We start from the raw sequence: 23,083 nt of genomic DNA on the forward strand, positions 1-23,083 counted from the left end.
TTAGACAAACTGTGAAGGTCAGAATATTTTGGTATTTTAAATTTTTTTAATTTCGAATGGTGACGTCAGGTTTCCGAGAAACATCAAAAGCGGCCATTTTGGAAGAAAACAGAACAACGACAGAAGTTGCAAAAACAAAAACAACGATAGTTGCGAGAAAAACGACGACGAGAAATAGAAAAATACGACCGAGTATAAGCAGAGACCGCTCCGAGTTGCAACGATTGTGTCGCTACCATCGTTGCAAAGCCATTCACGCTAACGGTGAAGGGTGGAAACCAGCCTTCCGGAGAGGGAATAAGGGTGTTATTTCCCCGGATTCAGGAATCCGGAGGGGTCTTGAGACTTGAACTCAAACTGTTTCAAACTAAGTGTTAGCTGCCTGGTTATGTCCTGAATTGAATTTAAATAACACCTGGATTCATTTTCTGACGATGAGAAGCTAGGAGTTAAGGGAAAGGGTTGATCCATCTTCGATGGAGTTGATGATTTTTATCTACTAAACAAAAACACGAGTAATATAATAAATAGTAGTAGCCCTGTTTTTAGGAGTGACCTCGTGGTCTGGGGATACTGAGACCCAGCCTCGAGCTCACCATATTTGCATGTTAGTAAGTTAATTTGAGTGTTTTGACCGAAGCCAAAAGCAGTAACGTTTTTGTCGACCCGATCTTAGAAAGACCACCAAAAGAACTGGCTTTGGCAGAGACGGTGAAAAGCATGAAGAGCTTTGGTTAGACGCTGGCCAGTCGTTTTATAGCTTAGTTTTATTTTCCGTCGATATGTACTTCCGGGCGAATGTTACAGTCGCTTTTTGTCTTCAGAGCAGTTGATTGCCGTTCCTTTGGTGTGGAAAGTGCTGCATCTTTTAAAATCGATGTTTGGACGAACTGGCAGCAGCGCTGGGGAAACCAGGCCCTTATCTGTAAAAACTGACTCTTCGTGCGAACTATTCAAACCCCAAGATCGTGTTTTTTGGTGTTCTTACAAAGCGTGCAATGAAAGTGGAGTGATAGAAACTAGAGTGGGTACGTCATCTGGTGATCCCAGTACGGCATCATATCTGATAACCAAGCTAAGTGATGGCTCCAAATTGGAAATACCTGGATACTTACTCAGAAGAAGTGCGAAATATCATGCGTACCATACGAGAAACAGAAGCACTCACTCAACATGTAGCGCACACACAACTGGGGCTAATTGTAAGAACATAACGAAAATTCCTCACGAGCGTAAGAGACGTCGCCATGCTAGTGGTCATCCAACAATGCATACAGATACGACGTGAGATATTTTCGTATGGCCACCATATTTTTGCACGCAAAATATATCATTTCACGCAATCTGAGAAATATTTTGCATGCAATCTTAGAAAGCACGCAAAGTATATCATTTTAATAACCTTATTGGAAGTCTGTTTTTAGGGCTAAGAGCTTAGGCAATGACAACAAAGGAAAGAGTTTGCAGCACAGTATATTGTCTCCACCAGATCGAAACGGTAAAAAAAATGCTGGGTTTAAAGTTTAACATCGCGGCCAATTCGTCTTGTTGTGATTTGCTTAGGTCTAGAATTGGTCAACAGTAATCATGAAGAACTCCCTGGTGCAAATGTAAGAATTTACTCAAAACCTAAACGCTTTTAAAACCAATAGCTGCTGATCATCTGAATCGTAAACTTTACAGAACCCCTGCGGCTGTGTGATAAGACGATCCAACTCCGGGATGCCTGCAGATGCTCCGGCGGCAACTACATTCACCTTCTCAATTCCTGATGCAGATAGCGAAGAGGCAGGCCCTCTCTCTACGTCGCCCTCTGCCGATGAAGGCGTTGATCTGAGTGACGCCATGTTTAGCTTTGACGATGACATAGTGCAGTCGCCTCCGAAGAACTCCACGCAGAATCCTTTCCATTTACGCGGAAGACAGCTGGACCAAGAGTCAACGAGTGCATTTGTTCAGAATAGGAGTACTAGCGAAGAGGAAACACCGCGCACACCTGTCGCCGTAGCAACATATCAACAGACGGTGGCAATTTCTGGTTCTTCGTGCTCTGGTGCTAGTTTGTTTCAACATCATGTAGATACAACTGGAAGATACTTCTCAAGGAGCCAAGTACACAGACAGGCTGAAGTTAGTTATTTTAAAACATGATCCTGTTCATAAATGTACACGAAGTGTGCATTTATGAACGGGCATATCAATTGGAAGCAAAGTTGCTTGGATGTTCTCGCGAGTTCTGAAATGATGAGTTATCACAGTTAATTCACTGTGCTTCAGATTGAAACAGTTGGCTATGATGAAAACGGAACGGAGGATCTTTTTCCATCTTGTGATGATCCCAACTATCTTTGTGGTGTTTCTCAAAATGATGCTGTTGAACAGAGCACACCAGCTATAGTGTCAACGAGGGGTGTCTTCGGTGCTTCATTTGTTGCTAGTCTCACAATAAACGAGAACAGTTGCGGAGTGTCTGATGAGGGGATCGTAGACAACGACAATGACAATGCCACTGTTGCTGGAAGAGGTTGCCAAATGACAACAACAACAACAACAACAACACAGTTAGTTGATGCATTAATCGCGTTTCAAAATAAGAACTGTCTTGAATTTTTTTAAAAAATAAACACATTAATAAAAACTATTGGGCCATAAAATGTCCTCGCGGGCCTAGTAATTGTTTCTGATGCTGTTTTTTTTACACTCGAGCGTGTCGTGTCATCATTAAAACTAAACATGTTGGCTACTTTTCTTAAGGGTAGATGCATCTTGAAGTGGAGTCTCATTAAGATCTTTGTGAGATCATTTTCTCTATAGGATCCCCTTCATGCTCTTTCTTGAAATAGCTCCTTCTTGACTGACTAAGTTTGGAGCGTATTCTTTGATCTGAGGTTTCCAGACGCTGTCTAGTTTTTTTTCGTTATCTTCCACGATTTTTAGCTTAAGGGGTTGGTGCTTGGTTTTGTATAGAAAGTAGCTGCGGTAACTTAGAGAAAGTGTATTCTCAATAATAAGTATGTCGGTCTACGATCAGAATGATCAGCAATGTCGCAACTAACATGATTAAGTAGACTTGTATTAGGTAGGCCTTCGCTGTAGTAAATATCGGGTAGAAATCGCGCTACGGGGCGCTGACCCCCCTGGATTAATATAGGCTATAGAGTATCCGGTCAACACCTTATGTATTAATCTAGGGAATGGAATTTCCAATGTTTTAATATAGGTTAAAGGTTTCAGAGTTGCAGATGGTAAGTTTTTTTTGGCGCCCGATTTTGCCAAAACAGCGTTGTTTAAGATGCTCTAAAGCAATGTATGAAATCCTTTGTATTAAGATATGGAATAGCTTATTTTCTCAAAATACTTCGGGATCTGAAACTCGCCACTGAGATGGCAAGTTTCAGAATACCTTTAAATTTTAATTGCAAATGCATGTTTATCTTAAATATTCGAAAATTGCTTTTCGATGATAAGTTTGGACAGAAATGAGGTTTCAAATTAGAGAATGAGAATGTGAGCTAAAATATAAATGTTTCAATAAACTTTTCCCATATACTTCAAGTTAGATCTTGCTTGTTTTTGCGTGCTCTACCTTCTTGAAATTGAATGAATTTTGAATAAAACTTTATTCAAAAGTTGACTTTTAAGCAGAAATATTAAAGCAAAGTTAGCATGAAAAACCTTTCTTGCTAAGCACAAAAATACAAGTTCAGAAAAGAAATCTCTGAACCAGATAATTGTATGTTTTTGTTTTGTCCCTCAACTTCTATTTCTGAAGCGATCTTTCAGACCAGAAGCATGTATTTTTTATCTTGAAATTTTGGGCAATTGTTGCGAAGCTGCGGTTTGCCTCTGTGAAGAGATTTTGACCTAGATTGCATTCACCTGAATCATATGGGGCCGCAGATGTTTCGGAGGACATGAGCGATAGGGAAGACGGAGAGAGCAGAAAAGATGAGGTGGACAATGACAATGAACAAGCAGATAGTCGGAATCGAGCCATGTCAGTGGGGCCAAAGAAGCAACATTCCAGTACAGGGGACACTAACTGGACCACGAATAGCGGCGGGGGTCTACATGGAGTGACGAGTTCGAGGAAAAGTAGCAGAGGCAGTGAGAACAGCAGCTGTGGCGGCGGCGGGGGTGGAATACCCGGCAGCGGAAGTGGCGGCGGAGGCTCCTCCGGCTGGTCCGTGAATTCTGTGAGCACATCTAGTTCTTTGGATCAGCTGACCTCGAGCATTGCCAAAATGAAGACCAAACTCTCACCTTGTAATCCTTGTGTAAGTGTTGTTGATGATGGAAGAAGAGGCTTGCTTCCACAATAATCACTAGTACAAAGCTCGCCCTGCCTATTTTTAGAAAGTTTTGAACGCAACCAATCAGCTGTTGAATGGTCGAATCAATACTTATGTTCGTTCGGTTTTTCAAGTGTCTATGGATGTAGTGAAGACGTTTATACAAGTCTTAAAATTTCAGCTGTGATGATTTTTTTCTGAAGTTGGCTTTGTTATTTTTGTTTGTTTTGTGTGACTTTTTTTGGCGAATTGACCTTCAAAGTTTTTTTTTCACGAATGCACAATTTTAATTGATTTAGCTATATCCGCTTTAATAAATGGCGGCGATTTGTGCTGCCTCATGTCATGGCTAAGATTAGGCTCGAACCCCATAGTTGTCAAGTTCAGTTCATATTACTTTGCTAAGGGTAAACGCCGCTCTGCAACTATATTTCAAATTATATCTTCATCTATTTTTCTCAATTTGGTTTACTTTTATCTTAAAGTGTGAAGGAAATCAGGTTCTAGAAATTCATAGACCTTTAAATTGATTATTTTTTTTTCTGTAACTCAAAAACTTAAGTTTTTTTGAAAATTCGATCACTCCTTGCCGATCTTTTAGAAATCATCTAAACGCTTTTTATTTTTCTGATTCCTATGGTTAATGCTAAGAAATTTCTGCTAAGAAAACGCTTAAGTTAATACTTTGGTGGTTTGATCGTTGTTTTCCATTCCCTTTGCATACGCTCAAATTGCGATCTTCAATAACAAATATGTAAGCGTGAATGGTTAAGATCAAAGTTTTCCTCGGAGTTAAGTTGCCTTATTGATCCAGTTTTTTCCTTCTTGGCTTTTATATAAAAAAGTGTAAATAATGACAGGTTTTATTTTCAAAGAGACGCTGGTATATATTTTTGAAACCTTTTAATTAGAGACAAGCAAGGGTATTGTAATCGGGTACCAGATTTTTTTGCTGTAAATAACTTGGCTCAGATTTATCAATTTTGCAGGATTGGTAAATTTCAAACATTCTCAAGTTCCTGAAAATTGATTAGAGCTACCTTCATTTAGGTAGTAAATAGGCGGAGTCCGTTTCAGGCACTAAATTCCATCGGTTCATTTTCCGTTTTTTAATTTGTAGTGTATTAGTACGAACTTTATTTTTACAAGCTAACTAGCCGAAGTGTTCACTTTATTTGGTGGCACGTCTGCTGTACTCAAAATCTGGAGCATTCGAAATGTCATAGCATTTGTTCGCTGCTTTAATTGCGGCTAGTATCGGTAATTTGTTAAGCGTCCATGGCTGAGCTGTTCTCATATTCTCTTGGTCGCAGATCGAATCCGAGGCTTAGTCGATTTTTTTTTACTAATTCGAGACTTATTTCTACTTTTTCTTGTTGCACTTTGTAGAGGTGCTTTCTCTAGCCTTGGACCCTAACCCCGCCAAATTTAATACGAAGAGTTCAATCCAAATAAAGGGTTCTAGGAATCTTTTGAGCTTTAGTTGATTTGCCCTTATTTTGCTAGAAAAAAAATTCCCGGGAAAAGTCAAATTTTTGAAACTTTTTGATAATTTTATAAAAACTTTTTGACATATCGCGAAAAATGTGTTGCCTTCATAAGTTAGAGTTCTATCGAAAAACCCATTGGAGTGAATCTTTTTTGTGTTAACAGCTACATCATATTTATTGTAGAAATACAGGCTTTTTCGGAAAAGTCACTTTTTATTTTGGACAGTTTTTGGAAACTTAAAACAGTTTAAACTAATGGGTCAGTTATATAGCAAACTTCTTCGCTGCATAAAGTTCCTCGAAAATCTACCCTGCCAAATTTGAGTTCAATCCAGAAAATTGGTAATGGGAATACTACCTCTCAATTCGGCTCCGTGACTATAGAAACAACAGCTATTTTTGGAAAATTTTCCCTGTTTTAAAAACTATTCGCACAAATCTGATATTGAGCTCAATTAAAAGAACAGAAATTAGACTTCCCCTGCACCAGCTACTAAAACCTAATTTTAGTAGAAACCCCTTAGGGTATGAGTTAAGACCAGATTTTGAATTTTGAAATTTACGCATTTCATCCCGCAGCAGTAAAACATTCTTCAACCTTATAGCTCAAATAGCGTTTTTTCGGCTCAACAGGTGGAGGTTGCTTTTTTTGCCTCAGTGGCCGCACGATCATGCAATTTTTTCTTTTTAATTTTCCGACCTAATTTTTCAGAAAAAAATTTGACTTTCAAAGCTCTGGTTCGCCTCTGCTCAAATATGTTTTGTAGAGTCAAATTTTGTTCCGACCCATGAAAAAAGCTGGGGATAAACGAAGGACAATGATATAAGTCCTCCTTTATATCAACGTAAGAGTGGTTGAAGTCTTAAAATATGTTTTGAAAAAATCTAAATCAATTTCCCTGACGTTTTTAATGAAAAAGAAAAATTTAAACTTGAAAAAATTTTCGAAACTTTTAAATTTCCTTTCTTTTTTTAAAAAAATTGCCTGATAAATTTAGGCTAAACCTTTAATGCTTGTGATTGTTCAATCAGTTGTTTTTTTTTTTAAATTTTTTTCTGCAATTAATTTAGAGTTTTTGCAGGTTTTTCTACTATAAGTGAGAATATCGGTTCATCACCTTTCACTTTTTTCTTTTGAAAAGTAGCCATCTATTATATATTTAAATTCGGGCTCCACTATCTCGCCATGCTTAAGCTTTCTCAACATTTTATTCTTGCATCTTTAATGAAAGAATTTTCGCACGTTTAAGCTATATCGTATATTGCAATTGCTAAGAGTTTTTTTAACGTTTTTCCATTCTGAATTCAGTGTTTATTTCACAGAGTTTAAAATGAGCACCTCAAAAATGGGATACTGTCAGGGCTGTCAACTATGAATGCCCAAATCCTTTTAGTTAACTAGATACGACAATTTTTGTGATTTTTCAGAAAATTTTCAGAAAAAGCAAGTAAGTAATTCACAAAGTTTGAAATTCCCAACATTGTAATTGGCTTCTGTAAAGGTACTCTAAGGAGATCCAAGTTGCAAATTTTGCGTCCAAATGCGACTACTCAAATTCTTGTAGTTTTTGAGATATGACGTTTTGTGATTTTTTCTTAAAGATTTCAGAAAACTTAAATTTGATTTTTTTTTTCAAAATTTTAAAATTCCCAATCCTGTAGTTGAGAGCTCATAGATTACTTTCAGGGGTTGCGAATCTTGCCTCCAAATATGACTGGTCAAATCATTCTAGTTTTCAGACATGACGCCTTTTGTGATTTTTTGAAAAGTTTTTCAGAATATGTAAATTTTTTTTTTTTATTTAAAAGTCTTAACTCTGTATTTGGGGGCTGTCACAGTACTAATAGGGGCTGCGAATCTTACCTCTAAGTTTTTCTGCTCAATTTTTTGAGATATGAAGTTTTGTATGGTTTTTTCAAAAAAATTTTTTAGAGAATACAACTTACAAGTTTCTCAAAATTTGAAATTTCCAATGCTGTAGTTGGGTACTGTGAGATTACTCTCAAGAGCCGCAAATCTTGAATCCAAGTGCGACTGCACAATAGCCGAGTTTCCGAGCGGTGACATTTTTTATTAATTTTAAAATTTTTCCAAATAAACTACACAAAAATTTATGGTTTTTCAAATTTTGAAAACTTGAATATAATAAGACTTCAAAAAATTGAAATTGTCGACGTTGTAGCTGGGTGCTGCCAGAGAATAATCAAATGATGCATATCTTATTTCCAATATGTAAGTTTGGGGTATCAACAATCAAAGGCCCCGGAGGTGCGTTACACGCTAGTTTCAATTGATAAACGAGAACCAAACAAGCCTGAATTGCCAGCAAACAATTTACTAAATTCAAATTTTATGATAATTTCAATCAAAATTGCTCGACCAGTTCATCGTTTTGCAATGTCAAGTTGAGTTGAGATCTGCGAAGTTTCCTAATGCATTTGAGTTACTCCAATTTTTCCTAATGCATTTGAGTTACTCTTCTGTTTTCTGTTCGCTAATGATAAAAAATTATGATTTTTACTGACGTCTGCCTATGTTTGATCAGTTTTTGGGCGTTAATCTGTTTTTAAGTGTTCTTTGTAGGTTCAGGGAAGTGGACTTAAAGTTTTTTTGAATCATTTTTTTCCGGCTCAACGGGTGTCTGCTCAATGATTGTCGGGTTAGTTGTGACATCACTGATTCTTATTCTTGTGTAGTTGTTTCTTCGATTTTTTTCTTGTTTCTACATCATTCTACTTGAAAGGTGGGGTTTAAAACTGAAAAGGTATTTTATTAAATCTTTTTTTTTCTGCTGAAATTGTGTCTGCTCGAAGATTGTCGTTTTTGTTTTGGTTCCTTTGTTAATTTAATACTCATTTTTTTGGCATGTTGGCCTTGAATGAACTTGTATCGAGACATACGAAAATTTAGCTTGTGGTGGAATTAATTTTTTTCACCGTTTTCTATTTTTCGACTTATATTTTTGACTTATATTTTTGAATTTCAAAGAGTTTTAAGGTGATTGTTTGATTCGAAATTCAAAGTTAAATTTGTTGAGTCTGTTTGAGTTCATTGAGACTTCGAAAGTTCAAGGAACGTAGTCATCGTTTTTTCTGTTGTGTATTGCGGGATTTTGTCTGAAAATTTGATCACGCTCAACGTAAGTTTTAGAAGTCTGACTTTTGTTTCTTTTAGTTCAATTTAAAATATTTTGCGAAAAGAAAGCCGAGAAGCTGTTCAACTCAAAATATCTGGCAATTTTTTTCGAAATGCGCAATTGATACATAATTTGGTTTCATCCTTTCCAATTTTTTTTAAGCAAGTGTTTTATATTCCAAATTTTCAAATGCAAAATTTGTGTCTACAAATTTTGGTGTGATGTTCGCTGCATAGCATTGAAAATTCTTTAGTATATGAATCTGCTTTATTGGTGGCTGGTGTTAGTGAGTTTTTAAAGGTTCATGGCCCAGAGGACGTGCGACTCGAAATCTCTTGGTCGTAGGTGCAAATCGGTCACAGTAGTTTTAATTTTCAAGTCTTATTTTTTCGTTTCTTATCTTAATTTTAAAAGCTAAATTTGTCGTTTTCTCCTTGGTGTTTGCGAAGCGCAGATTCGCCTTTGTGTATTCTTTGGATTCTCCTTTGGAATAAAAGATTTTTTAATCCTTTTTTCATATTGCGTTGTTTTTATCGAAGAAGCGTCAAGCATAAATATAAATAAACATAAAGATATTTAAGGTGATGTAATGTTTCTTTGAAACTCGAAAGTAAGTTGATTTTTTCGAAAATAGTCTATCTATTTTTTTCAAGTTTTCTTCGCAATTTTCATACTTTCTTACTAAATCGCAAATAAAAAAGTTCATTTATTTGGAATTTTTTTCGTAGCATTGGAAATTTCATAGCATCTGTTCTCTGCTTTATTTGTGGCTAATATTTGCCACCTATTAAGCTTTCGTGGTTAGTGTGCTTGACCCTGAATCTCTAGGTCGGAGATTCAAAACTCCCACGTAGCGGGGTTTTTGCTACTTCGAGGCCTATTCCTGCTTATTGCCTTTTATAGAGCTGCTTTTTGTCGTGTTATTGCTTCTGTGTGAAACTTTTACAACTGTCTGTTGGCTTAGTTTCTATCCTTATTAATTTGCTGAAGGGATAGGAAAATAACGATATCCAATAACAAAAAGGCGCGAAAAAGCGTTGATTACTTTTAGTTTGGCAAAAGATTTTTATTTTTGAGTTGATGAACATAGTGATGACTCTTATATATAGGTTCTTATGATTGTTTTAGTATGTTTTTTTTTTGGAAAAAGTTCAGGCTCAAAATTGAGTTTTCGCGAGTGACGTTTGATTTCTTTTCAAGTTCATTTCTTTTTTGTTAAAACTAAGGCAAAACTCCACTGACGAAAACGTGCACATGGGTCGTTTTTCGGAAATTCCAGCGGAATTAGAAAATTACCCATTGATCCAGGTTTCGTAAATTGGGTTAATTTATCAAAAAAGTGTCAATCATAAGTTTTTCTAAAAATTCGAAGGGCTTTGAAGCCATCTATGTTTTGCTTTGAATTTTTTTACGTTCGTTTACTCTTTTCCAACCGTTTGTTGGCTATGTTTTCACTTGCGTCAGCTTAGTGTATTATTAAGAGCGTTTTTTAATACCCTAAGTCGCAAATATTGGTGCCACTTTTAGAGCACACTTACAGCTTTTTGATAGCATGTGCTGTGACATTCGAATAGTATTAAATGAACTCAGTTGATGACTTTTTAATTCATCAACTGAACCGAAAAAAGCTGTTTGTGTCAAACAATGTAACTCAATAAAAACTCGATTTCAGAAATTTTCTAACTCAATGTATCTCGCAATTTTTTGAAATGCATAATTTATTCATAATGTGGCTTAATGCTTTGCGATTTGTTACGTGCAAAGTTAGTGGGGATGACCTCAGTGTGTTATAATCCGAATAATTAGCTGCAAAATTGTGTTCATTTGTATTTGGTGCCACTTTTGCTGAATGGCATTGATAATTTATTAGCATATGTAGCTGCTTTATTCGCGACTAGTTGTCGGTGGTTAAGCATGCGTGACTGTGTTATTTTTGCGTGAGACTCAAAATCTCTTGATTGCAGTAGGTCGCTGATTGAATCCTAGACCTAGCCGAATGTTTGCTAATTCGAGGCTTCTTTCTATTTTCTTCCGACCATTGAAATGGATAGGCTTTTTGTATTCCGGTGTTTCAGTTTTATTTTATTTTTAATTTCCATGCAGAATCAAGTACCTTAAATAATCATCGGAGTGGGTTGATTGATATATCATGTTAAAGCCCTTACAGTGGTGATTCCATTACCACATTAAAAAGTTAAACCACATCAAAAAAAATCGATCCACATTTAAAAAATTCCCTAGTGTCGATAAAAAATGGTTGATTTTTTTTTCGGGCGAATAAAGCGAGCGAGCAGGCTTACTAAAAGTAATGCCCAAAAACTTAGTTTTAAGCAAATAAATAAAGTTTTTTAATTCCATTTTCAGAGCCTAAAATTTTCATAAAAATTTAAACCTTTTCTGCTAAATAAATTGAAAAAAAAAATGATTTTTTTTTTATTTTTTGTTTTTAGTCATTTTTCTTCAAATTTTTTTGTCCAATTGACCTATATTACCCTGACTGTCGAAGCTGCCTAAATGATAGTTTTACATCAGATCCTTTTATCGCACCTTGCTGAAAAAACTACACTAATGCGAAAAAAAAACTTTTTTGTAGTTTTTAAAGATTGGTCGGAACATTCTGTGCTACTTGCATAGTAACCAATTATCCTTTTTTCTTATTGCGACTTTGAGCTGCTTTTTGTCGTGTTCTTGCTAGTGTTTGCGAAGGGAAGCTTGGCCTCTGTCACAATTCCCAGAGGAATAATAAAAAATCTATGATCCAGTTTTTTCTAATTCTATGATCCAGTTTTTTATTAAGTAAGTTTTCTTTGCAAAAATGTCAATCATGAAGATCTTCAAATTAGTTTGGTTTGTTTGGTTTTAGTTTTCATTGAGATTTTATTCCAGCTGTGGTCTGTTGCTGGCTATTTGAAGTGGTCCATTTAGGATAGCGGCGAGAACGCTTTAGCCCGACTGGGTGTAGAAGGAAGAGGGATACCGGATAGTACTGCTCCATCAGACAATTATGGCAGCTGCTCCTCTGCTGTGCAGCTAGACTGGACTGGCAGTGAGATGGGTGCCCAAAATAGACTGGCGGTGGGGGGAAGTGTAGGAGGAGGAAGAAGTCGGCTGTCCAGTTGCAGCAGTGAAGGTGATGAGGAGACTCCGTTGGCGAAGAAGACTCGACTGCAGCGTAGAAACCACTGTTATAACAGGAGCAGCATTGAGAAGGATGCTAGTGGCAGTAGTAGCTGTAGCTGCAACCACAACCACAAGAAACACAGCATCATTCCAAGTCAATGAGAGGCGAAGAGAAGAAGTGGCGTAGAAGGGAAGAGTGAGTGAGTGGGGGGAGGGGAGGGGAGGGTAGAGTTCAGTTGTTATGGTGAAAAAAGAAGAGAATAGCTACAGTAGTAGGAGTAATACATAAAAGAAGAAGCAGCAGCAGTCTCTTCTCTTCTCTTCACTTTCATCCCATCCCATCCTTCCTTGCTCTCTCTCTCTCTCTCTCTCCCTCTCCTCTCATGTAATGATGCCACACAAGAGCACTTGTTCACCTCTCTCTCCCCTCCACACTGTATACTCATTGCATCTACATGTATTATTATTACCATATGCCCCCTGCCCCGTCCAGCCGTCATCTTCACTTGAGGAGGACACTTCAAAGCAGCAGCCGCAGAAGAAGAAGACAGTTACCAATGGTGGAGGGATGAATAGCAGCAACTAAAACTTTGTTCACCTGAAAACCGTTGTTGTCGCTTACAGTTGTGGAAACAGAAGCTCCTCGTAAAAGTGAACATGTACTACTTAAACTAATCAAATATAGCTTGGAGATCTTTGGTTATCCAAGCATCCATCCAATCGCTATCTTGAAACGCTAATCTACTTTTTTGCAGGCGGTTCATGCGCCATCTACGCTGCTAATTATGTATTTTGTAAACTTTTGTTGATTTTATTGCATATTTTGCTTGAGACAAGCAACAAAAAGAATCGGTCAAATTCTATATTTTTAAGCGTTAAATTATTATCTGTCGAAATAGTTGATTTTAGATGAGTTTGGTTTTTTTCGAAATGGAATTGATGTTTAAAATTTAGGTCATAGTTTATTTATCATCACGATATAAATTATTAACAGTTTAGCTGCTGTGTTAAATTCCCGTGCTAATGATGTCGTGCTTTTAATTGAGTTTAATAGTGTAAAATATAAATGAATCATCATCCATTATGTTCCTTCCCATTGGGTCCCTTGTAATCCTTTTCTCTCATTTGCATCAACGGCCATTCGTTGAGGGCAGTGGCGAGGAGGGAATAGTTTTATTGTTTCGAGAGTTTCAAGAGGAAGAGAAGATGTTCTGATGTGAGTGTCTGTAAATGAAGTCAATATCCTATTGGGACAATGCATCTGCTGGCTAATGCAGCTACAACTGTCCGCACCGCATCTCACTCAGTTAAACGCGTAACTAAAGACTGCTCTTGCTATTCTCTCACTGATAAACATGGTCAAGATCATCGACATCGCCAGCAATTGGGCATTGACTATCAATACAGGCAGTACTGGTTTACTACCTCATTGTTCCTTCTTCTCCTCTCTTGCACTGTGCTACATCTCCCCCTCTCATCCTCTAAGTTATGAAGCTTAACGGGGGGGGGGGGTTGTAATGGTATATGGTATGGCGATGAAGGGGAGAAAAGAAGAGGGGAGCAGGGTGCTGGCCAAGTTAAGTATTAGCCTAAGCTAGTCTAGTTGTCTCCTTCATTTGATTTAGGGAAACTTATTTTATCCAGTGCTCTATGCATATGTACATGTATAACTACTACTTTTGGTGCACTTTATTATATTAGCAGCAGGACTGAACAGATTCATAGTTCAACTTCAACAGTGGCATTTGAGAAACCATTCATGATGATGTGATGTGCTACATGAATGGTTACAACGCATTTCTTTCCGTCTCTACCTCTAGCCAAGCTCAAATCACATTAAGTGGGCACAGCAGCAGCATCCTACATCCCCTCCCCCCTCTGGTTGATCGAATAACTTGAGGGGTTTGAAAATGTGGAACTCATAATAGTTAGGTGGGCTGCTGTTTGTTCTATTTGGGCTGGGCGATCTAGCAACCGTGCGGGCGCCTTATTTTATTATCTCTCATCACAATCCTACTGCATTATGTATTGAATGTGTTTTACTCACCAATGTCACCTTGTCGCAATGTTTTAAAGAGAATTTGTGAGAATGTATTTTTGAGTAGCAGACAACAGCTAATGTTTTTTTACTCGACAGAGTAAAATTGAAACAAGCGCGTGGATCTGAAGAGGAGCCGCGAAATATAAAGAGTTCAAAAAACAGTTCCACTGAATGTCTGATAAAAAAAGATTGGTCGTCTAGAAGCTGGTACGACGACTGAGAGATTATCAAAAAGCCTGAATAATTTTGCTGTGCTTCGGCACAACATAAATTCATTCTTTTCTTCAACTCCTCACCTGCTAATCAATCTGACGAGGAAGAACTGTCAACACAGGTTTTCTCCGACCAGAGATAATAGTTTTTACAATCAAACCTTTCTGTTGTAATAGGCCTTTCAAAGAAAAAAAGCTTCTCCATGTTCAATTTTTTTCGCCAGGGATTAAGTCGGAAATATATCCGCTTTATAAGAGCACATTCAATGTTCCTTGCAATTACTATTAGACGCTGTGTAAACGTTTCGAAAACAGTTTGATCATAATCTCTCTCAAAATTAGCAATTCTTGTTATCGGCAACTAGATTTTTTCATTTAGAATTTTAAAATAACAATCACGTGCAACTGCTAAAATGCTCACTTTCTTATAAATACAAATGGAACTACCTGGTTCATATTATGTGTTAAATAATTTTACCTATAAAAAGCACCGTTTTTTGGTAATTACTTCCTATTTGCTCACGCAGGCTTGCGAGGATGATGGTGTTATATTACGAGTCGACATTTTTCTAACCCAACATGAAATAGTGCTAATTTTCATAGATCTTTTGCTGCACACCATTATAGCATTCAAAAAGTTAGCCTTATTGCTGACACATTAGAAAAAACATCTTCAGGCCTTAACAAAAACAATTATCAGATTTCCAGAAATTGAGTTTCAAGTCCTCGCTATTACGCTTAACAACCTCAAAAACGTTTTTTCTTAGTTTGTGATCTTCTGCCTTTCGAGCTATTTAATTCAGTTTTTGCTCTTAATGTATGCGGAGTGTAGATTTGTCACTGCTGACAATTTGTAACTTTTTCTAATGCCAGCTGTTTTTTAAGAGTTGCGGCACGTAGTTGAGACTCTTATACAGGTCGTGACGACTCTTTTTAAGAAAAAGTCTTAAAATTGTGCTTGTTCAATTTCATTTTCGCGGTCTGATTTTCGGTTTCTTGTTAAATTTTATTCATTTACTTTGTAAAAGGGAAGGCAAACCCCACTATCTAGCAGCTAAGTGTAAAAGTCACGAAAAACGTGATCGACCACTAGTATCGCAATTGGAACTTAATTTTCAGTATTCCCACCGGAGCGAAAAATTTACCTAATGATCCAATTATCTTAAATTACATTAGTTTTTTCAAAAAAAAGTGTCCAGCATAATTTGTTTTTGAAATGCAAAAAATTTAAACGGGATAAATATAATTTTTGAAGTGCGAAAGGTTTTTTCAGAAAACATTGTTTCCCTGCCTTCATTGATTATTATCTCTGAATAATCTAATCCTTAATTTAGTCGGACAACTTTTTTTGTACTATGCAGGGTAAAAAGTTTTAGTTGAAAAGTAAGGTTTCGTCAACACACGAAGTCACTCGGGATGTCTTCTGAGGTAGTTCAAGGAAAATCGAATGTTTTAATAGACTTAGTTCGCAGACTAACTTACAAAAAGCATTTTTCACAGTTTCTAAATGATAGTCAACTAATCAGGCTCGAATTTATTCTCGTAAAATTGTTTTTAATTTATTGGAACAATGTTTCTCAAACTTTAGTTATCAGTCTTTTCAAGTGACAGTTTTTCTAGAAAACAATTACAAAAGGATATGACTGATGAACTTAGACGGTTTTAAAAGGAAACTTGCAAACCGGACCTTTGTTTGACGTACAACTTGTATATACCAGTCTTTTGGATTGCTGCCAGAGGCTTTTAACTACCTTGGATTTTTCAGCGGATGCCTACATTCTTACATAGATGTTGGCTCTGTTTTTAATGCAGCTGGTTTGAGTTGCTGCACGCCGCTCGACTGTTGAACAAGTCTTGACGAGTCTTGTCTTCAGGAAAACCTCTTGAAAATTTTGCGCGCTCTATTTTGATTTTTCGCGGTTTGACTTTGGTTTCCTCTGAAGCTTAGTTCATTTTCTTTGTAAACTCCCCTATCGAGCATCAAAAGTGCAGAACTCATTAAAAACATCGACTTCTAGATTTGAAAATAAAATTTAAATTCCAGGTTTCCTAGCGAAACGAAAAATATATCTTTTAATACAGTTTTCTCAAATAACGTTAGTTTTATCGAAAAAGAGCCTTCGTCTTTAATTGTTCTTGAATTGATAACACTTTTAAAATCCAATTGTTTTTTCATTGGAAGTCGAAAAATAGAAACTTTTCAAAAAATGATTTTTTTTTGTTTCCTGTGTATAATAATTCTTTCCAACTGTCTGTAAACTAAGATATATAATACAGCTTTTCGTAAATAAAATTCGACAAGATTGTGCATGTTTGTAAATGAAATTTTTGAAAAGAGTCACTTTTTCGAATTATAAATTTTGACTGTTTTGGTTTATTTAACTTTAATTGCGTGAATTCTGCAGATTTTTTCAGCGCATTGTCAAAAACTCGCTGTTTTATTTCACTTTAAAAGAAACGGTAACTTACAAATGGCATAAATTTTAAGTTTTCATTGTAGTTAAAACGTTTTCTGTCAATTTTTAATTCGAAAATTTTGTCAGGAACAAAAGCATGTGAACAAGATTAGGAATTAAGTGCTTCCAAACAAATTTAGGCAACAAAATTGTCAAAAAAAATTGACCACAAGAAGCTTATTAACAATCGCAAGATTACGCTTCTTGCTGTTGATAAAAAAATCTACAACTTTTTCAAGATAAAATGTCAATCAACATCTGAATTGATAATTTGACTTATTTTCTCACTTTGTTCACAAAAAAATTGAACTCAATTTTTTCAATGCAACTGTTGCATGAAAGTTATGCCAATTTGGATATTTTTCATTTTATGCCATTTGGGAATTATGCCATTTGAGACGTAATCAAAGAAAGGATGTAATACGTACGCGTGTTGTATACAATTTAGCCAGACAAATTTCAAGTAACTTCACCGCTGGAAATATGTCTTGAAATTTCAACATTTCAAATCTAAAACTGTTATCTGTTTGGAACTAATTTCGCTAGCACTTTTTTTCATAGTTTAAATTTTTGCCTAGTTGCCCGCTGCCATAAAATCAACTTGAAGTTGAGAGAACAAAAAATTATTATCAATAAACGTTGTGACCATTTCAATGAAGATCATGATAAATTTATAAGCTTTCTATGCATTTAAATTTTCTTGAAAATGCTTATGCTTATTGTTCATGTATATGTATCTATTTTTGTTCAATCAACTTCGCAACAAAAATTACGCTTTTTATTTGGGAAAATTGACTGATTTTGATAAGGACTTGAATTAAAACCTAAGGATTTGATAAGGATAGTGAATAGTATTAACTAAGGATAGAGTTGAATGCCTTCAATGGTTCTTAACGAAAAAGGAGATAGAATAATTGACGACACAAGGTGGTTATTATCCAACTTATGAACCTAGATTTCAATTTATTTAATGCAAAATTGGTTGTGCAGCAAAACTGAAGTTGGTCTTTGAGTTTGTATTGAGCAATTTTGAAATCTGTGCATAGCGCTTTTTCCACGTTCATAAAAACACGCTCATCAATATATCTTTATTGGTTTGGATTAAATATGACTCCAAAAACATTCAGAACAAAGGCAAGCACGGGACCTGTCAAGTTTGATAGCTGAAGAGGCAAAAAAACTATTAGAGTTGATGAATAACATGGGAGTTTTTGCGGTATTGCTCAAAAACGTGGTATTGTTGTCAGAGTGCAGCGATACCTGGACTGCTTCTGAGAAGTTAACAAATTGAAGAGTGAATATTGCCGTTGTGGTAACTTGATGGACTAAGAGAAAATTCGTAAAGATTTAATTCATCTTGTTAGTATAAGTAAATAAGTAACTTCAATATATAATGTCATGACAATTAAACTGTGTCTACTTATATCTTGCATAAGTTGATTAGAGAGTGAATAAATAAGCTGCATAGAATTGAATCGTTGTTTGACAGGTCGATAACGACCTTGATATCCAAAAATAGATTAACAAATAAGATAAGCATGACGTCATGAATAACACAACTAACACTGCTTGACATTTCTCCCTCCAGAGAAATTTGAATTGGGACATATGAATTTAGAAGGAAAATGACTATTGTAAGAACAGTTAAAGCAAGAGAAAACTTAAACAGCTATTGATGAAGGTAAAGTACTCGGAAAAATATAACGTTTTCGGACAAAATCGCCAATGTGAGATTAATGACTATTGAGTTAAAAGTGATTGAGTTTAATTTTCGTTTCTTCGCATCGGATTATCCGACGACGATTTAGCCATTGGAAAGCGAGTGAATTTTCGAGTATATCCCATGGCCTTTTTGGATGAATCCACCCTGAGCGGTTCCGCTTGAGCAGACTTCTCTTGACCGGTTTGGACGAATCCGATCCACTTATCCGGAGAAACCGCAACTTGACTCCTTGAAGCTTGTGGCGAAACAGAAGGTGAACCAATCAGATTCACAGAGTGCCAAATTGGGCTGCCGTGAAAAGAAGTTTGCTTCTTCTGACGGGACGCTGTGCGAGAGGAGTTGGATGCCGAAGAAGTGTTGCCATCATTATCTGAACCAGCTGCCGAAGTATCACGTCGCAAAGGTCCTAGTACTGCTTAATTCGAACCGACAGAGCACTCTTGTGATTTGGGGACCGAGGAATCATCGTCTAAAGAAATTGGGATCAGATCCGGACTGAGGATTTTGAAGGTGAAGGAGCCTGAGTTTCGATAAAATTAGGCGCATCCGGGAGTAAATTTCCTGACGTGGAGGAAGAGGCCGTAAGATCCACAATAGAAGTGGTGTCGCTGATAATGGGGCATCCAGAATAGAGTCCTGCAACGATTTGCGTGATTACGTATTTGCACGCAGAGGCGCTGATGAGGACAATAGGGTCGGAGGCCGTGAGCGAACGGAATTGAAACCGCTTTGGCGGTGATACGCGTCTTCTGAGTGGCCGGGTTGAGTGGGTGGTTATCCTCTGGCGAAATCGAGGAAGATGAAAACACAATGGGGAGATTCTGCCCCTTTTTGACCGGCGTTGCCTGTTTTCTTGAAAAATTTACAGAAGATGATTTCAGACGCACCGCAAAATGATTCTCCTTATTACTTTATCTTTATCACTAATGAATGTAGACCCAGTACTTCTGACAAACTTACCTTTGAAAGGTTCGAATAATTCCCGACCCGACTTCCTTTTGAGATGTTTGCGAAATTTTTCCACCAACTAAATAATCTAAGCTACGTTTTGGCTGAGACGGACGAATTTGCTCTGCCGACATTCCGGAATCAAAGAATGGCAGACGCTAGGTTCGACCTGAGAGTAGCCGCAAGCACTTGATTTCGTTCGGTGAAAGTTTTGAGAGTTCTGATGCCCTCATCATGCGAAAGGGTCTTCTTTCTAGCCAGCCACTGGTTTGCTGACTTAGCAAAGTTCTCTAATGCTCTGTAATGAGGAGTTTCTGAGACCGATACCGAAGGTCCCCCAAAATATTGCGACACTGCTGGGCTGAATAGCCCCTTCTTGACAAGCTTGATTCTGAGTCGACAGTTGCATTGCTCCCGACGCTGTTCGGCAGTGAGAAAGTCTCGCTCCAACTGTTGATTATCTAAATTAATACGCCAGGATAGACGCTCCGCCGCAAGAAGCCATTCCGTATTTGATGTTCGACCAAAGTGTAATTCAAAAGGTGAAAACCCGTTACCGAGTTTTTAGTCACCCCAATATCCTCAATGATGTTCAGGAGTGTGTCTTGTACATTAGAAAAACACCGGATTTAATCGAGAAGCTCCCAACTGACGCTTGATGGTGTGCATGGAACGTTCTACCAAGCCGCAACCACGATGGTCACCGACCGGACAGAATTGTTGATAAATATTCTTCTTTTTAGAGAATGCTTGAACCAAATTATTTTTGAAATCTGAATACTGGTCTGTCTGAATTGATTTTGGAATACTTTGATGTTGGATATAAGATTTCAAGAACTTAATTATCTTTTTACCCCCCGTAGATCGATTGACCATAGCCGACGGATACTTGAAGTACCGGTCGATCGCGACCAAGATGTATAAACTATTACATGCAGAATCTAGAAGAGGACCGGCATAATCGAGCTGGAGCTCCTCATTCGGACCGTACAAGAGAGGTAAGGTTTTGGACGAATTAAACGAGGCGTTAGCATTAAGGTTCTTACCAAACTTAGTACACTGAGGACAGTCTTTACAGAGCTGAATAATGTCTCGGTGCGTCCTGGCCAACTTAATAAATTGTGCCGCGCCCACCATGGCAAGTTGTACCGCGTGTGATCTCTGAAGTCGGGCAAGAATGGGTTTTCGAAGACAGTTTGGGATAGCAATTTGGTTCTCCACCACAACACAACCGTCTGCTACAGCTGAACACTGCAGAAAATTTTCAAATACGCGTCGATTCGACTAAAGTTTTCGTAATCATTGTTAAACAAAGCCCGTTTCATCAAACGAAGACTAGGATCTTCGTCTGTAAGCTCTGACATTACATCTGCGTCCAAAATTCCTGAAAGCGACTTCCGATCTATAGCTACAACAGGAGACTTGAGAATGTCCAAGCTGAGGAGTGGTTGTGAAGGACGACCCACTGGACCAACCTTCCGCAGCCTCCGCAAGCGAAAGTTTGCCAGAACCCAGGCGTGCTAACACTTCAAAACCTCTGCACGCTGGGTTGATGTTGGTCGCTTCGGTCGAACTGCCCCTAAGCGAAAGCTCGGCCTTGCACGATCGGACGAGAACCACCGTTAATTGATTGGCACAATCTGATTTAGTAATTGCTCAAAGCTATCATCTCTCATGGTATTCATACTGACAGTCTGCAAAATGAATAGCGTGAAGAAAACCAAACTTCAGTAAATCTAAAACGATAAAAGGAAACGAGGAAATTCCGAGGAGATAAATGAATGACAAAAACAAACTGACCTTTGCGGTGTTTCACTCTGAGAAGAAAAGCAATTAAAACGGTTGGCCCAGAAATCGACGCCCTCTAGCGTTTGAGTGCAATTCAACAATTTATATTGGTAATCACAGTTAGAAAGAAGAAGAAGAAGAAGAAAGAACACTTGAATTACTATACAATTAAGAGCCGAGGCATCAGTGTAGCAAAGTGTAAATAATAAAACTGGTTATAAATTCATTGGTTACATCAAACAAAAAACAAAACATCAGAAAACAAGCAATAAACAAAACAAAAAAAAACAAAATCGGTTACAGTTCGGAAACTGGTTGATTAAAGTATATGAAGTTTTGGATACTATAGAAAAATAAAGATTTAAGAATTAGGAACAAGCTGGTAATAAAACTTTACAAACAATTTTACAGATATTCTAATTATACAGCGTATATACAGAGTATATACAATTTCTCTTTCAAGCAATGTGTGAAAAATTAAACTGAATTAAAACATATATAACTAGCAAAAACGGAAATCACGCCACGTATTTGTATTAGTACATACAGGATTGTTTCTCAATTCACTCACGTAAAATTCTTTCAATTTTTTCTTGAATTCTGTTTTCGATTTTTCTAAATTGCGCAAAATTATGGGCAGTGAATTCCATTTTTTAGAAGTCAAATGAAAAAATGATTTTTGTAGAGAAGCAGTCGAACAATGTTTGTCAAAAATAACTTGTTTCGTTCTTTCCTTGAGCCTATAATTGGCAGTCGGTAGTCTCAGTGTATTTTCAAAAGCCTTCTTTTTGTTTGTAAGATATTGGTATAAGTATGTTATACACTTTAACTCAATTCTTTTCTCGATTCCAATGAACGATTTGCTAATGCGAAGAAGGGAAGAAGATTTAAGTTTCGATCTGAAATATGTTCTTTTTAGCGCCCAGTTCAACTGTTTCTCTAGAGATAGCATCAAAGTAGCATTAATTTGTTGTAAAAAAATTGCTGAATAATCTAAATGTGATAAAACAAGACAATGAAGCAAGGCAACTAATGATAATGTCGGCAGTTGTTGTCCAATTGTATCAATAGTTTTAATCCCTTGGGCCATTTTTTGGAGAATTGTTTTGATTTGAGCATGAAAAGATAAACTTGAATCAAGAATTATGCCTAAATATTTGCATTCTGATTTTTTGGCTACATAATGCCCACTAATTATTAGTTTATCAGTATCCACATTTTTGCTATCATTTTTCTGACAAAATGTTATAAATTCCGATTTAGATGCATTCAGATTCAATTGGTTCTCTGCAAAAAATTCCGTTAGATTATTGAGAGATTTTTGCAACCGATTCAAAGCATCCTCAGAAATTATAGAAGAGGAAAAAACCATACAGTCGTCAGCATATTGAACTAAAGTACAACCTTCATATAATCGCTCTTGTATGTCATTAACATATAAATTGAACAACAACGGACCAAGTACCGTTCCTTGTGGGACACCTCGTTTTATTTCAATCCAGTCTGAAAAAATTCCATTGACATTTACTCTTTGAATACGTTTGTTTAGGAAGCTAGCAATTAAAGCATTTGCTCCATTTGAAAAACCGAGAGAAAGCATTTTTTCAATTAAAACTTCATGCGAAATAGAATCAAAAGCCTTGGACAGATCTAATAAAGCTGCATGTACGATTTTTTTTGAATCTATTTGATTTCGAATACTTTCTGTCACATAAACAAGAGCATCTTGTGTTGAAATTTTTTTGCGAAATCCGAATTGAAATGGTGTCATTATTTGAAATTTGTCAAGATGTTCTGTTATTTGGGCATGTAAAATTTTTTCAAAAATTTTAGAAAAAGCACAAGTTATTGATATTGGCCAATAATTTTTTGCATC

The 23,083-nt window shown here is 36.8% G+C and overlaps 1 protein-coding gene across 1 annotated transcript; it reads left to right on the top strand.

Annotated features, from left to right (window-relative positions):
• Positions 1-828: 828 nt before the first annotated feature.
• LOC134856878 (uncharacterized) lies at positions 829-13,221 on the top strand. Its single transcript, XM_063873173.1, has 7 exons — positions 829-1,284; positions 1,425-1,498; positions 1,564-1,610; positions 1,684-2,130; positions 2,278-2,561; positions 3,869-4,277; positions 11,845-13,221. The coding sequence occupies exons 1-7, from the start codon at positions 878-880 to the stop codon at positions 12,199-12,201; spliced, it is 2,025 nt and encodes a 674-aa protein (XP_063729243.1). The 5' UTR covers positions 829-877; the 3' UTR covers positions 12,202-13,221.
• The last annotated feature ends 9,862 nt before the right edge of the window (positions 13,222-23,083 follow it).

This window comes from Symsagittifera roscoffensis, chromosome 1, assembly GCF_963678635.1.
Source record: "Symsagittifera roscoffensis chromosome 1, txSymRosc1.1, whole genome shotgun sequence".
In the NCBI taxonomy this organism is placed as follows: domain Eukaryota; kingdom Metazoa; phylum Xenacoelomorpha; order Acoela; family Convolutidae; genus Symsagittifera; species Symsagittifera roscoffensis.